This window comes from Macrotis lagotis, chromosome 7 (genome assembly GCF_037893015.1).
Source record: "Macrotis lagotis isolate mMagLag1 chromosome 7, bilby.v1.9.chrom.fasta, whole genome shotgun sequence".
Lineage (NCBI taxonomy): Eukaryota > Metazoa > Chordata > Mammalia > Peramelemorphia > Peramelidae > Macrotis > Macrotis lagotis.
In genome coordinates, this window is record NC_133664.1 from 44,435,820 (window position 1) to 44,457,081 (window position 21,262).

At 36.8% G+C, this 21,262-nt stretch overlaps 1 protein-coding gene across 2 annotated transcripts in view; it reads right to left on the reverse strand.

The window, feature by feature from the left end:
- Positions 1-21,262, reverse strand: part of ULK4 (unc-51 like kinase 4) — a 730,095-nt gene that overhangs the window by 632,602 nt on the left and 76,231 nt on the right. The window contains exons 3-8 of one of the 2 annotated variants that reach the window (XM_074195880.1): positions 17,028-17,143; positions 16,798-16,870; positions 12,295-12,388; positions 9,414-9,518; positions 7,498-7,558; positions 231-412 (exon numbers count right to left, since the gene is read on the reverse strand). In XM_074195880.1, the coding sequence (XP_074051981.1) occupies positions 231-412; positions 7,498-7,558; positions 9,414-9,518; positions 12,295-12,388; positions 16,798-16,870; positions 17,028-17,136 (624 nt within the window). In that variant the 5' untranslated portion in view covers positions 17,137-17,143. The remainder of the gene's footprint in view (positions 1-230; positions 413-7,497; positions 7,559-9,413; positions 9,519-12,294; positions 12,389-16,797; positions 16,871-17,027; positions 17,144-21,262) is intronic. The other variant, XM_074195881.1, reaches the window with a different exon arrangement.

Sequence of the window (21,262 nt, forward strand, 5' to 3'; positions counted from 1 at the left end):
TTTATGCATTGGAATTGATAGATGGAATATTGATAGATGCCTATAGGAATACATATAACTGCATATAGTGAATATCAACAGCAGAATTTCCACATGTCAAAAGGGTTCGATTGAAGCTCTGTCCTGCCTTGCCTCTTTCTGAGCCAGCCCCTTGCCAAGTTGGCCCCTAACAGGGCACATGCAGGGGGTCATGTGGTCAGGTGGCCGCCCCACAATGACCCGCCTCTTACCAACTGGGAATGAATCAGCTTGGTGGCGATCTCCTTGTGGTTGGCCACAGTGCACAGGTAGCAGAGCAGATTGAGTTTGGCCCGCAAGGCAGCTGTGCTCTTCTCAGAGGTGTCCAGCTGGGAACCGACTTGTTGTAAAAACTCACACCAGTCTTGTTCCTTTAACAATATTAACTTCTCAACTGGAAAATAAACAAAGGCAAACAATTGTTTTACAAGCATAAACCTTTCATAACAAAAGTAATTTCATAAAAGTGAAGGGAAATATAAATGTGTATGTATGTATATATGGGTGTGTGTATGAATGGATATACATATATACATATATACATACACTTCAACACAGAGACACCAACAGCTCAAAGTTGGGTGATGGGAGAGGGAAGAAAAAGTCACATGATGCTTATTGGAAAGGAATAACAAGTTTGAGGTAAAGAATTAACATTTTCAGGTACAACTATCACCTTGTTATGGAAATGTTTGTTCCATTAGGTTCAGAATGAAATAAATAATCATAATTTAAAGAAGAAAAAAGAGAAACTCAACTATGGGCATAGCATTAAAAAAAAACAAAAAAATGAAAATGGCTGACTTCAGAGCCTTTTGTATTTCGCATTATTCACTTTCTAAAAAACATACAAAGCAAAAAAGCTCAATATACTGAACATGTTTGTAAGCAAAGACTAACTGGAAATGTTCAGTGGCAAACAGAAGAGGACCTGATAAATCAATAACTTATACAAAAGTAAAAATAGTTTGAGTCTTCTACTGTCATTGTCCAAAATCAAAAGTGTGAAAACATTCCAAAGTTAGCTACCTTGATATAAAAACTGTGTGAGTCTGGGCAAGTTTAATTAACCTCCCTCACCTGTACCCATTTCAGAGTTGTTTAGAGGATAAAATAAGATTAATATAAATAAAGCTCTTTACAAACTTTAAAGGCTCTATAAATGTGATCTATAAAATCTATAAAACTACTATTATTTTAACTCTATCATTAATATCCCTTTTTTTTTACTTGTGGAGCTTACATTCATTTCAATTGAACTCTATATAAAAGAGAAAGGTGGATGTCTAAAGGACATTATCCCAGGTGGATCAGTAGATAAAGCACTAGACCTGGAGTCAAGAAGACTTGAGTTCAAATTCATGTACTCAGGAAACTGAGGTAGCAAATGTTAAATGACTTGCCCAGGATCACATAACTAGTAAAAGTTGTGTGATTATAATTATGTAATAATTATTATTATCTAAAAACAAATAATTCTGAGTACTTAGTAGAAAAAAATTACATTCATAACAGAACATTCTACAATTTGAAAGGTCAAATGTCTGTTGGTAACAACCAAACTTGCAATATTAACCACCTAGGAAAATAGCTAAAAGTGAAACATTTCATTCATTCAGGAACAATTCTAAATTTTTTCTTTTTTTTCTTCCATAAAGAAACTCTCATTGAAAGAAAACTTTAAAAATAATTAAAGAGCTATACCATCGTCCACAATACATCTAACCTGAAAGTACTCTTCAAAGCTGACTTTTCCCATTTGAGCCTAGGGCCTGATTCCTAGTTGTTGCTTATCCTATATTTTCATAGAGGACCAATGACCAATCAAGGGATGATTCTTGTGTGCATAAACTCTCCATTCCAGAGGCATCGAAGTTGGTAGCCTGGGAAGCAGTGGAAACCCTTGGCTACTTCCATGGCAGACCAAGCTCCAAGCTCCACAGTGCCTACTTCATTTGCTTTTGTGGCTATTAGAACACACCTTTATTATCCATCCAGACACATTCTTGGGGTAGACATCCCCCTAATTCACTGACAGATTTGAGGCCAACCTGCTTTTAGCCTGCCTGCTGAGGACACTGTATATGCAGTAGTTTCTTGGAGCCACAGGTTTATATGTGAATGAATCAAGTAGACACCAAAGTGGGATGGACAGCCTTGAAAAGGACTCAGAAATTGTTGGTGGGGTTGTGAACGTATCCAACTGTTCAGGAGAACAATCTGAAACTATGCCCAAAGAGCAATAACATTGATCATACCCTCTGACCCAGAAATTCCAGTGGGAAAAGTTCCATGTTCCAAAATAGTCAAAGCAACTCTTTTAGTAGTGGCAAAGAATTGGAAATTGAGGAGATGCCCATCAATTGGGGAATGGCTGAATAAGTTATGGTATATGAACGCTATGGAATATACTATTGTTCTATAAGAAACCATGAATGGTCAGACTCTAGAGAAGGATGGGATGAATTACAGGAGTTAATGCTGAGTGATGGAAGCCGAACCAGGAAAACTTTGTACACCTTAACAACAACATTGTGAGTTGATCAGACTTGATGGATATAGCTCCTCTCAATAGTTCAGAGAGCTAGGACAACCTTAGAAGACTTTCTAGGGACAATGCTATCTCCATCCAGAGGAAGAAAAACAAAACAAAACAAAACAAAAAACCCTACATAATCTGATTGAACACTATATTCACCTTTTATAAATTTTCTCTTATGTTTTCCTTTCCTACCTCATGGTTTTCTTTTTTTTCCTTTAATCCTAAGCACTCATGCAGAAAACGACTAATCCATAAACATGTCAAACAAATGTATATGTAGAATATTCACCAGACTGTTTGTCACTGAGGGTGTCAGGAAATTATGTAACTTACAAAATTGCATATGCATATGGATGAATGTTGAAAAACTTTCATATCATATAATTGGAAGAATAAAATTAAAATATCAGTTGGGGGAAAAAAAAGAAAGAAAATGGCTCACCAAAGCCCTCACCAGAGGTTTTAGTCCTCCTTGAACAAATCATACAACCCTGGTACAAAGTAAGTACTTAATACTTGTTGACTTGTTGAATTTTTATAAGAAGGAAACTTTATTTGGAAAGTCATCAGGAGAAGCAAAAAGATATTAGTCATCCATCATTATATATGGGTATAAGAGGAGGAAGAATGCTATCTACCACCCTATGGAGAAATGATGGATTAAAGAGGCAGAATGAAATGCAAATCTGCACATGGCCAATATGGAGAATGGTTTTGCTAGACCATAAATAAATGTTTTTTGTTTTCCATTTTTTCCCGCTTGAAAAGAATAGGAGAGGGGCAGCTAGGTGGCGTAGTGGATAAAGCACTGGCCTTGGAGTCAGGAATACCTGGGTTCAAATCCGGTCTCAGACACTTAATAATTACCTAGCTGTGTGGCCTTGGGCAAGCTACTTAACCCCATTTGCCTTGCAAAAAAAAAAAAAACCTTAAAAAAAAAAGAATAGGAGAAAGAAAATATAAATACAGGCCAGGATCCAGCTGAACTTTTCTAATATTTCCCTCCAAATAATATCTCATCAAATTTTGGAATGGCAGAGCCAACAAAAGGCCAAAGGAAGCCATTTTTCCAGCCTAAGACAACTGATGAGGGCTATAGGTACAGTCTGTAACACTGCAGTGCATGCAGGCTCAGGGCATATCAGGAAAGCCATTGCTGGGGGTCTTGGAGATAGCCACATCAGCAGGCAGCAGCTTTGGAAGCTCTCAGCCTAGAGAGATGGCAAGAGGGTCAGACAATTGGTCAGAAAGAGATTACAGGGTACCCCTTGCTGACACTGGATGCAGCTGGCCCTGATTGAAAACTCTATTACAAGGACGGAGAGGAAAGCAAGCTTATGATCAGTTCCACTGGAGAAGGGGTCTTGGTCCCACTTTGAGAGTCAACAAGCACACTAACATTTGAGACTATAGGAGAGCAGGAGCCCTTGTGGGGTAAAGACCAAAGCACAGATCAGAATATCAGTGACCACAGCTCTCCCAAGATCACACCAAAAACCTGAAGACCCCCCCAGAACTGGCTCTCAAAACACAAGAACAAAAAAGTTCAAAACTTGGCACAATTCCTCTCCACTTCCAGGTGACCAGAGACTTTAATATAAAATTTAAAGTCAAGAAATGGCCTAGAATATTGCAAACTGCAACAAAAAAAAAAAAATAACTTAACCATAAAAGTAACCTGAAAGACTTAGAAGAAGATAACAATTTGGCAACAGCTTTAAAAGCAAAACCTCAAAGAAGAATCCTTAATTGGACTCTAAAGTCAACAAGAATTCCTAAAAGAGTAAAAGAAATAAAAGAGTTCTAGAGGAAAAATTGAGAAAAGAAATAAAAATAATGCAAGAAAATTATTTTTAAAAAGAATTAATAATTTGATAAACAAGGCACAAAAAATAGTTAAGAAAAATAACCTGAAAAAACAGAACTGGCCTAATGGAAAAAGAGGCACAAAAGCTTACTGAAGAAAATAATTACTTAAAAATTAGAATTGGGCAGCTGAAAGCTAATGACTCCATGAGACATACAGAAACCAAAAAGAAAAAAATCCTAAAGAATGAAAAATATACAAAAGAAATACTTCATTAGAAAAAACCATTTGATATATATGTAAAAAAAATATTTAAAGGACTTTTTTGTGGTGGCAAAGAATTAGAAATTAAGGAGATGCTTGTCAATTGAGAATGGTTGAACAAGTTGTAGGATATGACTGTGATGGAGTACTACTGTGCTACAGGAAATGACAAGGGGGTGATTTCAAAAAAAAACATGGCAAACTCTATGTGAACTGATGCAAAGTGAAGTAAAAATACTGGGAAATTATTGTCATCATAAAAGCAACATTGAAATGATGATCAATTGTGAAAAATTTGACTATTCTGATCAATAAAATGATCCAAGACAAATGATGAAAGGATAATTGATGAAAAAGTGCCATCTACCTCCAGAGAGAGAAATGATAAACTCTGAGTGCAAACTGAAGTATAATTTCCTCACTTTCTTAACTTTTTTGCTTTTATTGCAATATGACTAATGTGTTTTGCATGATTTCACATGTATAACTAATATAGTGTTTATCTTCTCAGTGGGTCTGAGAAGGAGAGGGGGGGAGAAAATCTGACATTCAAAATTTAAAAAGAAAAGAATGTTAAAAATAAATATAAAAAATGTTGAAAGAAAAGGAAAAGGGGAAGTTTTGCTTAGGATGATAGACTTAACTTTTAAAAGAATATTAGAAATTATTTAATTTAACTCTTTTTCCCCCACCCTCCCCAAGGTTAAGTGATGTACCAGGCACCCCTTTGCAATGAGGTTCCCCAGCTCTAGTCCAGTACCGTTTCTATTCCCTCCAGTAACTCTAAAAAAAAAAACCCAACAAAAATATAAAAACAACCCAATACTTGCAAAGAAACTCAGAGCTTATAGTAAAAAAAGAATACAAATAAATGCTAATGAATGTTTAAAAATCTTGGGCCTGTTAGGAATGAATCACACTTGAAAATTAGAGCCTTGCCCTCACGACAAGATTTTGTGAATGTGACAGCACACTTCTCATGGATCCCTTCACCCTCTAAACTGTCTAAAATCAGAACTGAGAAAATGAGATACTCTTTAATTCTGAACTGAACCCATAACTGGCTGACCTCTATCTTCAATAACAGTAAATTCTAACAATAAGATCCTAAATAGTTTCCTCCAAAAAAAGGCTGAGGGGGGGAAGATAAAAGGAAAATGTGCTAAACTCTTGATAGACAAAGCTTTTGTTCTTATAAATAGTATTCCTGCTTCACACCTATAAAAAAAGGTGGTCTGCATAACTTCAACATAAAGACTATTTCCCTATTCCCTCCCCAAACAACTTTGTTCTTTTTCATAAAACCATATTTAATCTAAAGCAACCAGTAAGGGAGCCCATCTCAACATGCATCTTGGATTTCACTTAATGGCTCCAGTCTCCACCATATCCAATACCTCCAGAGAGGTAAGCACAGGTGTGATCATGTTACTGATGCAGAAGTATCAGGGTTAGGCTTCAAAAAGCAGATGTCCTGCTCATTTCTAAAATATACAGAGAAATTAATCAAATTTTCAAAGAAACAAGCCATTCCCCAATTGAGAAATGGTCAAAGGATATGCAAAGGCAATTTACGGATGAGGAAATCAAAGCGATCCATAGTCATATGAAAAATTGCTCCAAATCATTACTTTTTAGAGAAATGCAAATTAAAGCATCTCTGAGATATCACCTCACACCTTTTAGACTGGCCAATGTGACCAGAAAGGACAATGATCAATGTTGGAAGGGATGTGGGAAATCTGGGACACTAATACATTGTTGGTGGAGCTGTGAACTCATCCAACCTTTCTGGAGAGCTATTTGGAACTACGCCCAAAGGGCAACAAAAATGTGCATACCCTTTGATTCAGCAATACCACTACTGGATCTATACCCTGAAGAGATTATGAAAAAGGGTAAAAACATCACTTGTACAAAAATATTCATAGCAGCCCTGTTTGTGGTGGCAAAGAATTGGAAATTAAGTGAATGTCCTTCAATTGGGGAATGGATTAACAAACTATTGTATATGTATGTCATGGTACACTATTGTTCTATTAGAAACCAGGAGGGATGGGAATTCAGGGAAGCCTGGAAGGATTTGCATGAACTGAGGCTGAGTGAGATGAGCAGAACCAGAAAAACATTGTTCACCCTAACAGCAACATGGGGGTGATGATCAACCTTGATGGACTTGCTCATTCCATCAGTGCAACAACCAGGGACAATTTGGGACTGTCTGTAATGAAGAATACCATCTGTATCCAGAGAAGGACTTGTGGAGTTTGAATAAAGACCAAAGACTATTACCTTTAATTTAGAAAAAAATATTTTATTATATAATTTTGCTATCTAATACTTTTTCTTCCTTAAGGATATGATTTCTCTCTCATCTCTTTCAACTAAGATGAATGTATACCATGAAAACAATGTAAAGACTAATAGACTGCCTTCTGCGGGGGGTGGGGTGAGGGAAGCAAGAATGGGGGGATAATTTTAAAACTCAAAATAAATAAAATCTTTCTTAAACAAAGTAGACATCCTGGTCAAGTCCATGGCTCTGTCTAATATATGATATCAATTCATAGTCAATTCAGAGAATTTACCCTCACCTGATTCTAACACCAGAGCATTTCTCTGATCCATGCAGGGATTACTCTCATGTGTGGGATCCGTCTAAGCCAGTTAGAAGATATGATGATTAGATTGGCTCCAAAAAGTAATATAATTTTCTATGTATGTGTTATTTTTCCACAATAATGTTAGATGATCAAGCAATCAGGGCTTAATCATAATTAGCAAAACAGTTTACATAGAAAATGTTGTCATAATAATACATATCTGAAAGAATTTTTATGGTTTGGTAGCTATTCCAAGAACATACCTGTATATGCTGGTAAATGTAGCATTTTCACTTCAAATCTAATGGGTGGTTGTTTCATTATCTGTGTTTAAAAAAAGTTTTATGCAAAATTTTATTTGTGCTTAATATTATGAGATACCAAAGAAGTAATAATACAAAACATGCATTACAGATAAAAACAAAAATTTTATATATCAATTCACATCATTAAGTAACTGAAAAATTTGACAGAATCTAAGTTCTTTGAGAGCAGGAACTCTTACCCTTTTGTCACTTAATATCCAATGCCTAAGACTAGGTCTTATGCATGGCATGTGACTAACAAATGCTTGCCTATTAGTTGACTAATTTGGTAACTTAATTTATTAAAGACCTACTATGTGCTAGGCAATTTGGAAGACAAGGATAAGACCCAGTAGTTGTCATCAAGGGGTTTAAATCTATACCTATGGATGAAGCTGATCTCACAGACCACAAGATTCTCTATTTAGAGGCAGAAGAAACCTTGGAAGCCTCAATTTTCAGATGCAGAAATTGGGGCCTAGAGAGCTTATGTCAAGCCAAACAAGATTATCTCTATTGTTACAGCTTCAAGGATTCTTCTATAATTTTCAAATATGTTTGGGGAACACTGAAAGAAAAAGATGGTTAAGGCAGAATCTGTTTAACCAAATCAAATGTTAGTTTTTTCATAACTGAACAAATAATAAGAACGATGGGCTCTTGTATTCTCTACATCTTTTAGTCAACTGTGTTAGGATAAACATGCTTTGGACTATGGAATATGGCTTGAGAAAACTTGCTTCTTCCTATCTAATGCTAAAACATGGGGCAAGGAATTCATAATGTCCTCATTGTTTCTTTTTTATTCTCTTTAAAAATGCTATATAAAATTATAAAAATTGAAGGTTGATAAATAAAAATTTTAAAAATTAAATGCATAATTTCATAAAGCTATACATGATGAATTGAAAAATTAATTATATCAACAATGATTCAAAAATAATTTCTCAGAAGCAGGCAGGGAACAAGCAAAGATTCTTCATGGACAAGAATAATAGTCCAATACCATTATAGACACTGCCGTTGATACAGTAAGGGCTTCAAAGCTCTTTTCTACACAATTACCCCGTGAGGAGCATGAGAGCAGTGGTAGGAGCTGTAACAAAAATATCCATTTACAGATGAGGAAACTGAGTCTTTGAGAGGTTCAATGACTTGCTCCTGGTCAAACAGCTGGGAAGAATGTGTTAGGCAGATTTTGAAACTGCAACTCCTGATTCCAAAGCTTTCTTTCACTCCTACCACTACAAGTGAAGTGAAGGAGAAGAGATTTTCTAGATAGGTGAAGAAAGATAAGTGAAACAGTTAGTATAATTAGAAATGGAGGTTAAAAAAAAGTAAAAAGACAGGAAAAATAAATCATGGGAAATTATATGCATGTGAAGAAGAGCAAAAAAACCCCCAAAATGACAGGAGGCAAACAAAAAAAGTCAACAGACAGAAAGGGGAGCTCATAGGAGCTAGATCTGGAGAGGAACAAAGATGGTGCATGTGGCACATGTTATATGTTCAAGAATGCCTATTAATTGACTGATGGATGATGGAGTGAAAGATGAATAGGAAATGACTAGATTTGAGTCAGAAAAAGAGAAGTTTGAGCAAAGAGACTGATATGTAGCCTGGAAAGAAGGAGAAGATAAGAGATAAAAGACAGAGAAAATCTGCCACATCAATAATAAGGTATGGTAGAGTATATGAAAATATTAGATAAGACACTGTAGACAGGACAGGAAACAAATTAGGAAGAGATGGGGTTAGAAGCAAAAATCAAGGATGTGGAAGAAAAGTACCTGAGTAATGCCACCAGAAGGCTGTTCATACCTAAGTCAAGACATACTGTGTCCAAAAGTATATTGTTTACATTTTTGTCATACCTTTGGATTATCGATTATTGGGGTCACAATGAGGTCAGCATCAGTGTAGATGAGCTCCTTCATTCTGGACGCTATCTCCTGCTGAGATAAATAAGGATTTTTCACCTGGAAAAAAAAAATACAATTATTCGAGACTTCCCTCAAATTTGAGAAATTAAAAGCTTTTTGAATGATGTCTATCAGAATGTAACTGCAAGCAGTATTAGATTAATGAAAGTTTAAAACAAGTCAAATAGTTTTCCACTTCTGCAAACACTGTGAAGCAATGCTTTCCTTTTCTGGTATCACACAGTGCTAAGATAAAAATCAAAATTTAATGGAAGCTTCCATGGAAGCTTCGCTACATCTTCTTCATCCCTACATTCCTCTCCAAAGGCCTCTACAGAAAACTGGGCTTTCCACTGTCAGAACACTAATCTAGCTCACTTACTCAGCTTAACTTTTCTCAATCAGTTCTTTCTCTGCTAACTTTAGGTCACAAATGAGGTTAGCAATTTCAAAATTAGCAAAAATGTTCATCATAAAGCTGTGAGAAAGGGAAATTTCTGATCCTACAAAGAACACAAAAGAAAACTACTAGTACTAACCCTAGGAGGAAGGCCTGGTTTCTCTCTCCAATTATGTCACAACCTTTGGCAAATTCCAAACTTCTCCTCTCTGGTTTCAGCTCACTCTTCTTCAAATGAGGGCAGACTAAATGACCTCCAAGTTTCCTTCAAATGTCACTATTCCAAGGTCGTAGCACACTTAAATATTTGGATATACTCCGAGTGACACGAAGTTTTGTTTTTTATTATTTCCTAACTTAAAAAAAGGATCTTGTCTTTTACTTATTTTTTTTGCAAGGCAATGGGTTAAGTAACTTGCTTAAGGTCACTAGCTAGATAATTATGAAGTGTTTGAGGCTGGATTTGAACTCAGGTCCTCGTGACTTCAAAGTTGGTACTCTATCCATTGTGCCATCTAGCTGCCCTAGATCTGTCTTTTAGAACCTGAGCTGTTATTGCTTATTTACAATACTGTCTTCATTACAGAAGTGATCTTCTATGCCTCCTCTTGATGCAGAGAATTATGAATACGGGAAAAATTGAAATTAGAAACAAATTTGTAATCTTTTATGCTATTAAATTTTGTTAAAGTGTAAAATGTTATCTGCTCCTGAGATGTAAATGGATTCCTATTGTTCCATTGTTAAATGTAAAATTTGTAACATCTCCTCACTCCCAACCTACAACTTCCAACCTTTTTACCTGGTTTTGGTCAAATAATGGGGGGGGGGGGTTCCCCCTTCCTCTCAGTACACAGATAATGGGCAATACCATAAAAACCTGGCCTAAACTACTCTCGTGGCCACTGCCCTCCATGTCCCAGTCAGCTCCCCCTGGCTGTCTGTCTCCCAAGCAACCTCACCTAACCTTTTGTTATTCAGTTTTTAATCTATATACTTTGTAGCAATCTATAATAAATCCTTAGCAAATTTAAATCCCAGGGGGAACATGAATTCATTCACTATACAAGGTCTCTCGATCTCTATTGGAGACCCCAATTCTCATCCATTATACTCTCACTAATTCCAAAATCCACTAAAGAAGAGAAGGTTGTAAATCTCCTATAACCACCTAGAAGAACAGAGTCAACTTCTGAATACAGGAATAATCTTCCATTGTTGTGCATCACCTTATTTCAGAGATCATGCTAGTGCAGGTAGACGCGATAACTTTTACTTGATTCCTTAAGTAGCTTGTGCTAGCTCCATTTCTACAGTGAGATATTTTGAAAGATTCATTTCATAAGTTAACAGATTTTTTTAAGTTTTATTTTTATTAAAGATATTATTTGAGTTTTACAATTTCCCCCCCAATCTTACTTCCCCCCCCCCCCCAATGGAAAGCAATCTGTCAGTCTTTACTTTGTTTCCATGTTGTACCTTGATCCAAATTGGGTGTGATTTAAGGAAGAGACAAGAAGTCTAAGAGGTAACAAGATCAGACAATAAGCTATGTTTTTTCCTAAATTAAAGGGAATAGTCCTTGAACTTTGTTCAAACTCCACAGCTCTTTATTTGGATACAGATGGCACTCTCCTTTGCAGACAGCCCTAAATTGTCCCGGATTGTTGCACTGATGGAATGAGCAAGTCCATCAAGGTTGAACATCACCCCCATGTTGCTGTTAGGGTGGACAGTGTTTTTCTGGTTCTGCTCATCTCACTCAGCATCAGTTCATGCAAAACCCTCCAGGCTTCCCTGAATTCCCGTCTCTCCTGGTTTCTAATAGAACAGTAGTGTTCCATGACATACATATACCACAGTTTGCTAAATCATTCCCCAATTGAAGGACATTTACTTGATTTCCAATTCTTTGCCACCACAAACAGGGCTGCTATGAATATTTTTGTACAAGGGATGTTTTTACCCTTTTTCATCATCTCTTCAGGATATAGACCCAGCAGTGGTATTGCTGGGTCAAAGGGTATGCACATTTTTGTTGCCCTTTGGGCATAGTTCCAAATAGCTCTCCAGAAAGGTTGGATGAGAAGTTAACAGATTTTTAATATGAAAAAATAAAGTTTTCCATTACTGATACTGGTAACAATTATAACTACAATTATGAAACACAGATACAATTAACCTACCACTTTGAAAAACACTAGTTCATTCTTCTTCTATGGATAACTGAATGAACTCATTAGGGTTCTGCAGTGAAACATTTATGAAGTAACAGTACATTTGACAAAATAACAAGAAATGCTTCTTAGATTCACAATCTATACCAAAAGATCATCTAACTGCTACAAACCTATAAATAGTTCTAAAATCTATTCCCTATTCCTTTGTGCATCTGTGTAAAGAAAAAGGTTTCTTTCCCATATTTATGCTCACCTCTACTGGAGAAGTCTGCAGGGCTGGGTTATGGGCTGCCACGTCAGAATGGGCTAATCCCACGGCAGTGCTGGTTCTAGGAGTAGGGCGAGAACTGAAAAAGAAACACCAATCCCAGCTAGTAAATTGGATTTCATAATATAGATTTTCTATCTTTAAGCTCATAAAAGATTGCTCTCTAGGTCATTACACTCCAGCCCTAGGACAAAACTAATGCAGAAGTTTTTATGTCTTCATGATTTTATATTCTCTCACTCTCACCAGCCTAGCAAGAGGTCAAATACTAAAGAGTCCAAGGAGGGACCATCTGTAGTGATAAAACAAAGCCAGACCCTCTCCCCTTTCTGGAAGAGAGGTGACATACAATAATAACAAAAGCACTCAACTGGGTCACCCTGAGTTCAAAAAATCCTGCCCTTGCTACTTTACAAGATGCGTGATTTGGGGAGGAGGGGCAGAAATAAAGCTTTAGTTCAAGTCTGCCTGGCCTTGGAGAATTCATTACCTCTTTGCTGACCTCAGTTTCTTTACCTACAATATGAGGTGATTGGATTAAGTGGTCCAATTTATAAGGTTAAAAATTTTAATCTGAAAAGGATCTTTAGGGATCAAATCTGATAACCAGATTCTTATAGCTCTGACATTCTATTCATTCAAATCTCCCACTTGATCCTGATGTGCTTCCAGACTTTGCTTGATGGTTTAATAAATATAAAGTGGAATTGAAATGAAAGGAATCGCATCTTTGTGAACTGGTCTCCAGTTTCTGCTTATAGACCTCAAGTGATGAGGAACTCATGCCTCATCGAGATGGGGATAGGATGGAAGGGATGAAATGGAAGGATTTGGGGAAGGGGATGGAACGGGGCTGAAGAAACCAACCAGCAAAGGCTTATTCACTGAATACAGAAATGATCATCACTTAGGTACAGAAGCCTCCAAGGTGGAAGCAGGAGCACAAAGGAGCCATTCCTTCTGCAGGACAAAATGCAGGAAAGCAGGACAAAGACGTTTTTTTCTGTTGTGGTGAGGGAGAAAGGAAGGGAGTGGCAGTAGCCAGAGTCTCTCCCTCTTTTCCCCCTTCCAATTCTGTCTGTGGCTTGGCCTGTACTTCAGGGAGAGAGGGGAAAATAAGGAATGAGGCCAGGTAGGAGAGGGAAGCATGGATTCAGTCAAGGGGGAAAGGACACATTCCATTTTACACGGGCTGCTACAAAATGAGAAGAATCTATGGAAAGAACCCTACAATGTCAGAGATGGAAGGAACAAATGAGGAATCCCAGACCTGGGGGAGTGGGAAGAGGACAGGACTTGGAACAGACAACTTTGGAGTTTGGAGAATATCCCTAGGAGAGATAATGCCAAAGCTAGAGATGGGGGGGAGGGAAGGGTTGAAGTTGGGAGGGACCTGAAAATGGGGAGATCAGAGCTGGGAAGGGTCAAAGGCAGGAAGAACCTTAGAACATGAAATATCTGAGGTCTTAAAATATAGAAATCTCCAAGCCGAGAGGGACCTTGGACCAGAGAAGGCTAAAAAAAGTAAATTCTAGAGTTAGGAGGGACCCCAAAGTCATCCAGTCAACCTCCTCATTTTCTAGATGAGAACACTGAGGCTCACAATTTGTGCCAAGCTTCACAGAATGTTCAGGATAGAGTCAGTCTTCAAAGTCAATCCTGTTGGCTCCCAGCCCAATAGGCTAAATTGCCTTCCCAAATGTCTCAGGGTAAGAGCTGTCAGGGAAAGCCCCTGGAGACCAGGTCACAGACCTAAGGGAAAGCAGGTCTGGGCCCCTCTGAAACCATACCCTCTTCACTCTCACTGTCCACCTGCATGACCTCTCGGCTTGGGTCAAACCAATCCTTCTACCCTGGGAGGTTCAATGAGCAGTATAAGTGATTTTCATTCCCCTGACTAGTCCAGGGGACCTCAGATTCTTGCTTCCCTTCCTGATTTCTCCATCTGTTCATTTAGGGAAAGGGGAGAAAGGAAACACAAACACAATTTCTAATCTAATCAGCCCTCCTCTGCCTAATTGCCATACTCCTGGATGTCCTGGAGAGAAGGCAAGGGGAGCAGATATCAAAATAATGACCCCTTTCTAAGCTAGGTCCTACCCAGAGGAAGACACAATGAACAGGATGGGAATAAAGAGACTTCAGAATGATGCAGAGATTTATGCATGTAGAAAAACTAGAATCAGAAATAAATTCTGTATTCTTTTGATGCTGTTAAAATTTGAGAATCATGTTAAGGATGTGGAAGGATCTTTGTTTTTGAGATTTAAATGGACACCTATTATTTCATTATTTAATGTAAAATTTGTATCCTGTCTCATCATTTCCAACCCCCAGACTTCAACTTTCTATCTGGTTTCCTTCACATGAGGAGGGTGGGGGAGGGATTTCTTCTTTTGCCCTGAATGGCCAGATAAGGAACAAGGCTATCAAATCTGGGCTGAACCTCTGATTGGGCCAGTTCTCTCTGACCCAGTCAGTTCTCTCTAGCCTTTTGATATTCACCCTGTCCTAAAAGTGCTCATTGACCCTTCCAGAGGAAAAGTTTTTTACCAGTTTACTTTGCTTATATTTTATATCAAAAATCTTGAGCAGTTTTAAAATCTCAGAGAGTACATGAATTTCTTTCAGTGATCCTTGATTTCTTGGCTACCACAAATTCTATCTTTAATTGATAACCCCAAAAATCCCAGTGGCAACAAGACGACCCATTCTCCCACAGATATCTCCTTCATGCTCACTGTCATACTGTATAAAATGTAAGTCACTGTCTTATCTCCCTCATTTATTTGCAACCTCTCAAGGGTCAGAGCTATCTTCTTGATTATTCGTCTTCTGCCTCACACTGTCTGAAACTCCACAATTAGATTGACTCTTTTGGGTTAAGCATCTTCCTCCTTGGAAGGAGATGAAAGAGTTTGAGAATCAGAGTCAAGAAACCCGGATTCAAATTCCAAAGCTGTACATGGGATTTTTTTAAATTTAATTTTTAATTTTATTTATTTAAGGCAATGAGGTTAAGAGTGACTTGCCCAAGTGACTTGCCCAAAGTTACACAGCAAGACAATTATTAAGTGTCTGTGGCCAGATTTGAACTCAGGTCCTCCTGACTCCAGGGCTGGTGCTGTATCCACTGTGCCATCAAGCTGTCCCTGCATATGGAATTTTTTTATCAGATCCTGGCCATGTAATGGAAGTTGATTCTGACTCTACCCTTGTGTCTGTGGGATCCTGAGTAAATCACTCCAAATTCTAGCGTCCACCAGCTGTCACTATCTCTTATTTAACTAAGAGACAGAGAAGACAGTTGGGTATAGAAATCTATCTTACCTAGAAGAAAATAGGAGAGGAAAGGGATGGAAGAAGAGGGATGGGGGGTGAGGGGGGATGTAGGTGATAGAAGATAGGGAAGAGGGTAGTCAGATACACTTTTGAAGAGGGATGGTGTGAAAAAAGAGAGAGAACAGAATAAATGGGGGTGGGGGAATAGGATGGAGAGAAATACAGCTAGCAATAGCAACTGTGGGGAAAAAAATATTAAAGCAAATTTCTCTGATGGACTTGTGATAGAGAATGCCATCCATCCCAGGGAGAGAGCTGATGATGTCTGAATATAGACTGAAGCACATTTTTTCCCCTCACTTTGTTTTTCTTGAAATTTCTCTTTCTTTATGTGTGTATGTGTGTGTGTGTGGGGGGGGGTATGTTTACTTTGGCAACATGACTTATTATAGTTATGTGTTTCATGGCTGCAGATTTTTAACCTATGCCAAGTGGCTTGCTTTCTCAGGGGGGAGAGAGTGGGAAGAAGGAAGAGAATTTGGAGCTCGGGGTTTTGGAAGTAAGATGTCAAAACTTGCTTTTGCATGTAGCCGGAATAAAAAAAATAAATAAATAATTTTTAAATGGGGGGGGGCCATTATAAGGCAGAGATTCAGCACCAGATAGTACTGGGCTTAGAGCCAAGAGATTTGAGTTCCAGTTCAGTTTCTGATACTAACTGTATGACTATGTTCATGTCGTCTTTATTTCCACTTCTGTAAAATGGGGATCACAGCAATTACTGTACTAATTAATTCTGAGGAAAATTGTCCAGAAAGAGCTTGATGAACTTGAATGTATTGGAGGATATAATGCTTGTGATGAACTAACAGACTCCAAGAGCAGAAAAGAGAGGGAGATGGAAAAATGAGAGGCAAAGGAGAGAGAGTCAGAGATTAGCTAAGGGAGATCAGAGGCAGCCTTCCTAATGAATGCCCTTTCAATGCTGGAAGAATTCTCCTAGCCTCCCCACCAAAACTTGTCTCTAGACAAACTTCACAATAAACCAAAAAAAGAATATGTTTCAATTAGTGTTTATTTATAATTTTGAATATAAAACTAGAAGCAAGGAATTAAATTCCTGTATAAGCTTTCAAACAGTTTTTTATAATAAGAACTGTATGGAGTATTGTATTAAATTCTTTTCTGCTTTTTCATTTTACATACCTGAGCAGAAATATAGATTCATTCAACTGACCACTTCCAAGAGCACTCTTGGGCCGCAAGTCAGCTGGGTTTTCTGTGACAAGAAAGCAACCTGTTATTAACACCAATAAAGGAACAACAACAAATCATGAATAAAGTCTAAGGCTGTGATATAAAGGCTGCCCTACCTTGCAAATGAGGCATAATTAGCCGTGGCAATCTTAGAGGCTTTTATGGACATAAAATCTTACCTAGTTTAAAAGGCTTGTTAAATTGTTGACTGATGTTCAGCCCTGTTGTCTGTACATTCTCTTTGGCTTTCAATACTTTGTCACATTCTTCAGGTAAGGAATATTCCATAATTTTTCTGCTTGTCAATAAAAGAAACCAGTTTATAATAATCCATGATAAAACTATTTTTAAAATGTCTATAGAAAGTTTGGGAAAGGGCATAACTAGCTGCAAAAAACCATGAGCAAATCCCATCCTTTCTCTGACCCTCAGTTTCTTTATCTGTACAATGAAAGTTTTGATCCTGAACCAACCAAAGAATCCCTAAGGAATCCCTAACATTTCTATGATGCTATATGATTAAACTCAATATCTCAGTATGGTAAGAATTTAGAAAGGGAAAATTTTGTTAAAAATTGTAAATGACTAAAAGAAAGTATTTTCACTGAAAAAAGTTATCATGAGTATATGTGTTGCTTTGTTTATTTTTTGCTTTTGAAAAGGACCAAGGACATCACAGGGTGACATCCTGACTTGCACATGAACTGTATCTAAGTGACACAGAGCTGCACAAAGTCATCAACCTCATTCTTTCTTTCAGAGACATATGTGTATATATACAGACATGGTGCTTGAATATAGAGATATTGAGATATAGGTATCTATGTATATGTATATACAACACACACATATAAAACACACACACAGAGGTTCAGAGAATTAAGGAGGGAGTGTTTACATATATGCATATAGGTACACACATAGAGACTCTCTCTCTCTCTTTCTCTCTCTCATTTTCTCTTTTTCTTTCTCTCTGAACAACATCAGTCATGTGGCACCAGTGGTAAGCTCTAAATTTCTCTTTAAGAAATCACATATAATATGATCATTAGAAAATGCTTACAAGGCACTCAAAGGTCAAAGGATCATGGATCAAGCTCTAGAAGGAGCCTCGAGTCTAATCTCTCATTTTTATCTACTAGGAAACAGAGGCCCAGAGAAGTTAAATGATTTGCCCATAGTTCACACAGCAAAATAAATCAGTGATTCCTCTTGACTTTTTATTTTTCAAAATCAAGTCTCAATAATAAGGAATACAAAAATTACTTAAATTCACAATGGGATAAAAGTAAGGTTAAAATGGCTCCTAATATTCAGTACAATGTTCTAATCACATTAAAAAAATATCAAATCAATTAAATATGGAATACTTCTAACGTAAAAAAGTAAAAAAAAATCTCACTGACAACTCTTGTCAGAATATTCTTAAACATAAGAGATCTTGATCTACAATTACATCAGAGAAATTCTTCCACAACTTCTGTATACAAAAACCAAAATCCCAATTATACTAACAGCTCAAAACCTAAGGAAAAGTTAATTCTCACAAATACCCTATTCTAAAATATTGTATGAAGAAACCAAACATAACCTAAAAGGAGTGCCCCTAAGTTGCTTTTCCCTTTATTCTTTTTTAAATGTCATTTTATTTTTTCAATTACATGTAAAGCTAGTTTTTGCAATATTCATCCTTTTGCAAACTTTTGGGGTCCACATTTTTCTACCAAACTCCTCCTCCCTGGGACAGCCAGTAATCTGATATAGGCTATATATTATATGTGTACAGTCATGTTTAACATATTTACATATTGTCAAGTTCTGAAAGAAGAATCAGAATGAAAGAGAAAAGAAACACAAAAAGAAAAATAAAAACACTAAGTTTTAAAAATTGAAAACAGCATGCCTTGGTCTGCAGGCAGACTCCAAATGTGAATGGCATTTTCATCACAACTGTCTTAGAATTGTCTCTGATGGCTTAACTGCTGAGAGGAACTATTTTCATCATAGTTGATCATCACACTATGTTGCTGTTAATGTGTTCATTGTTCTCCTGGTTCTGCTTACTTTACTCAGCATCAATTCATGCAAGTCTTTCCAGGTTTTTCTGAAGTCTGGCTGCTCATGTTTCTTACAGAATAATAATATTCACCATATTCTTTTATCACAATTTATTCAGCCAATCCCCAAGTGATGGGGATTGTTTCAATTTCAAATTGTTTTCCACCACAAAAAAGAGCTGCTATAAATATTTTTGACCATCTGGATCCTTTTCCCTTTTTTATGATCTCTTTAGCAAATAGATTTAGTAGGGGGATTATTGGATTAAAGGGTATGCACAGTTTTTTATTGTTCTTTGAGCATAGTTTCAAATTGCTCTCCAGAATAGTTGGATCAGTTTACAACTCCAACAGTGTATTAGCATCCCATTTTCTTATGTCCCCTCCAACAAAAAAGGAAAATGATCAATCTCATAAATGTGAGGTGGTACCTCAGAGATGTTTAAGTTTACATTTCTCTGAACAATAATGATTTAGAACATTTTTTCATATGACTGTAGATGGCTTTAATTTCTTCATCTGAAAATTGCCTGTTCATATCCTTTGATCATACAGCAATTGGAGAGTTTTTCATTTTGATCCTTTCTAATGGAGAAGTAATATCACCATTAACATTTTGGTATATATGAATGAGTTATTTCTATCTTTGACATCCTTGGAGTATATGTCTAACTTACTGAAATCTCCAAGTTAAAGAATGTGGCTGTTTGAATCACTTTCTCAGGCAAATTCCAAATTTTTTTTAATTAGATAGAGTTAGGTGGTGTAGTGAATAAAGCACTGACCCTAGAGACCAGCCCTGAACCTGAATTCAAATGTGACCTCAGACACTTAATAAATGCCTAGCTGTGTGACCTTGGGCAAGTCACTTAACCCTCACTACCTTAAATAATTAATTTTTTTAAAAAGATAATTGTGTAGTTGAGGCTGCCATGATATTGCCCGTGGCCTTTATGCATTGTCTTACCTATTTTAGTAGGAAAAAAAAGGGAATTATACCAAAAGTCAATAAAACTGTGCATACTTCTTGATCCACTTATTAAAAGAAGTGCTCAAAGGTAATCCTGTTCATCCTTCTCATGTTCAGCTAAGGATGGATATCGTTTTCTGTACAAAGAAATGCACATACTAATGGACCAATTCTACAGGTTTTCTATCCAACTTAATACTATTGTCTGAACACTAGGCATTTTGTCCACTTATTTTTTCCAATGTGGAGAGCTCAGTTTAACTCTTTTTGTAAAGAAAATCAACAAAATATATAACTGGAAAAATGGTCTGACAAGCATATGACAAGAGGGACAAATAATCAATGATTATGTATATCCAACAAGAGAATTAGTGGAAGGCCTGTAACATATTGGGTAGATGCTCTGTGAAGGATTTATGAGAAGATCTGGACAAGAGACACATAGAATGAAATGGCATATTATCCATGCAATTCTGTAAACTCAAAATGGATACAAGAGGGAGTAGCTAGGTGGTGCAGAAGACAGAGCACTGGCCTGCAGTCAGGAGTAACTGAGTTCAAATCCAGCCTCAGACATTTAATAATTACCTAGTTGTGTGGCCTTGGGCAAGCCACTTAACCCCGCTGCCTTGCAAAAACTTAAAAAAGATGGATACAAGACCTTAATATTAAAGGTCATATGAATAAAAAAATTAGAAGAAAATAAAAAATTAGAAGAGAACCAGGTACTAGATCATATACTATGATTAAAGCTATGACTAGTGGATCAATTCTTAATCGAAGGAAGGTTAAAGTTAGTCACAAAAGTAAATGTTTCATTTTGATTAAACAAAACAGAAAACTTTTACCCAGATAAAGTCTCACACAACTGGGATAAGAAGAAAAACTGTAAAGTGAAGGGAAAAAGAAAACCTCTTCATCAAATATCTATAAAAGAGTCTAATAGGCAAAATTAAGAGAACTTATAGAAATGTGCCACCAAGAGCCATCATGAAAAAAAATTCTCAAATAAAAAAAAACGAGCTACAAACTATTAAGAACAACATGAAAGAATATTCCAAATAGCTAATAAGACAAACACAAATCAAAATAACTCCACGGTTTTATCTCATACCAACAAATTGACAAAGATGACAAAAGATGGAAATCACTGATATTGGAGGGGCTATGGTAAAAAGGCAGGTTTTTGATAATGAAGCTGTGAATAGTTCAACCATTCTGGAAATTAATTTGGGATTTGCCTGAGAAAGTGATTCAAATAGCCACATTCTTTAACTTGGAGATTTCAGTAAGTTAGACATATGCTTCAAGGATGTCAAAGATGGAAAGAACTTATTCATATATACCAAAATGTTAATAGTGATATTACTTCTCCATTAGAAAGGAT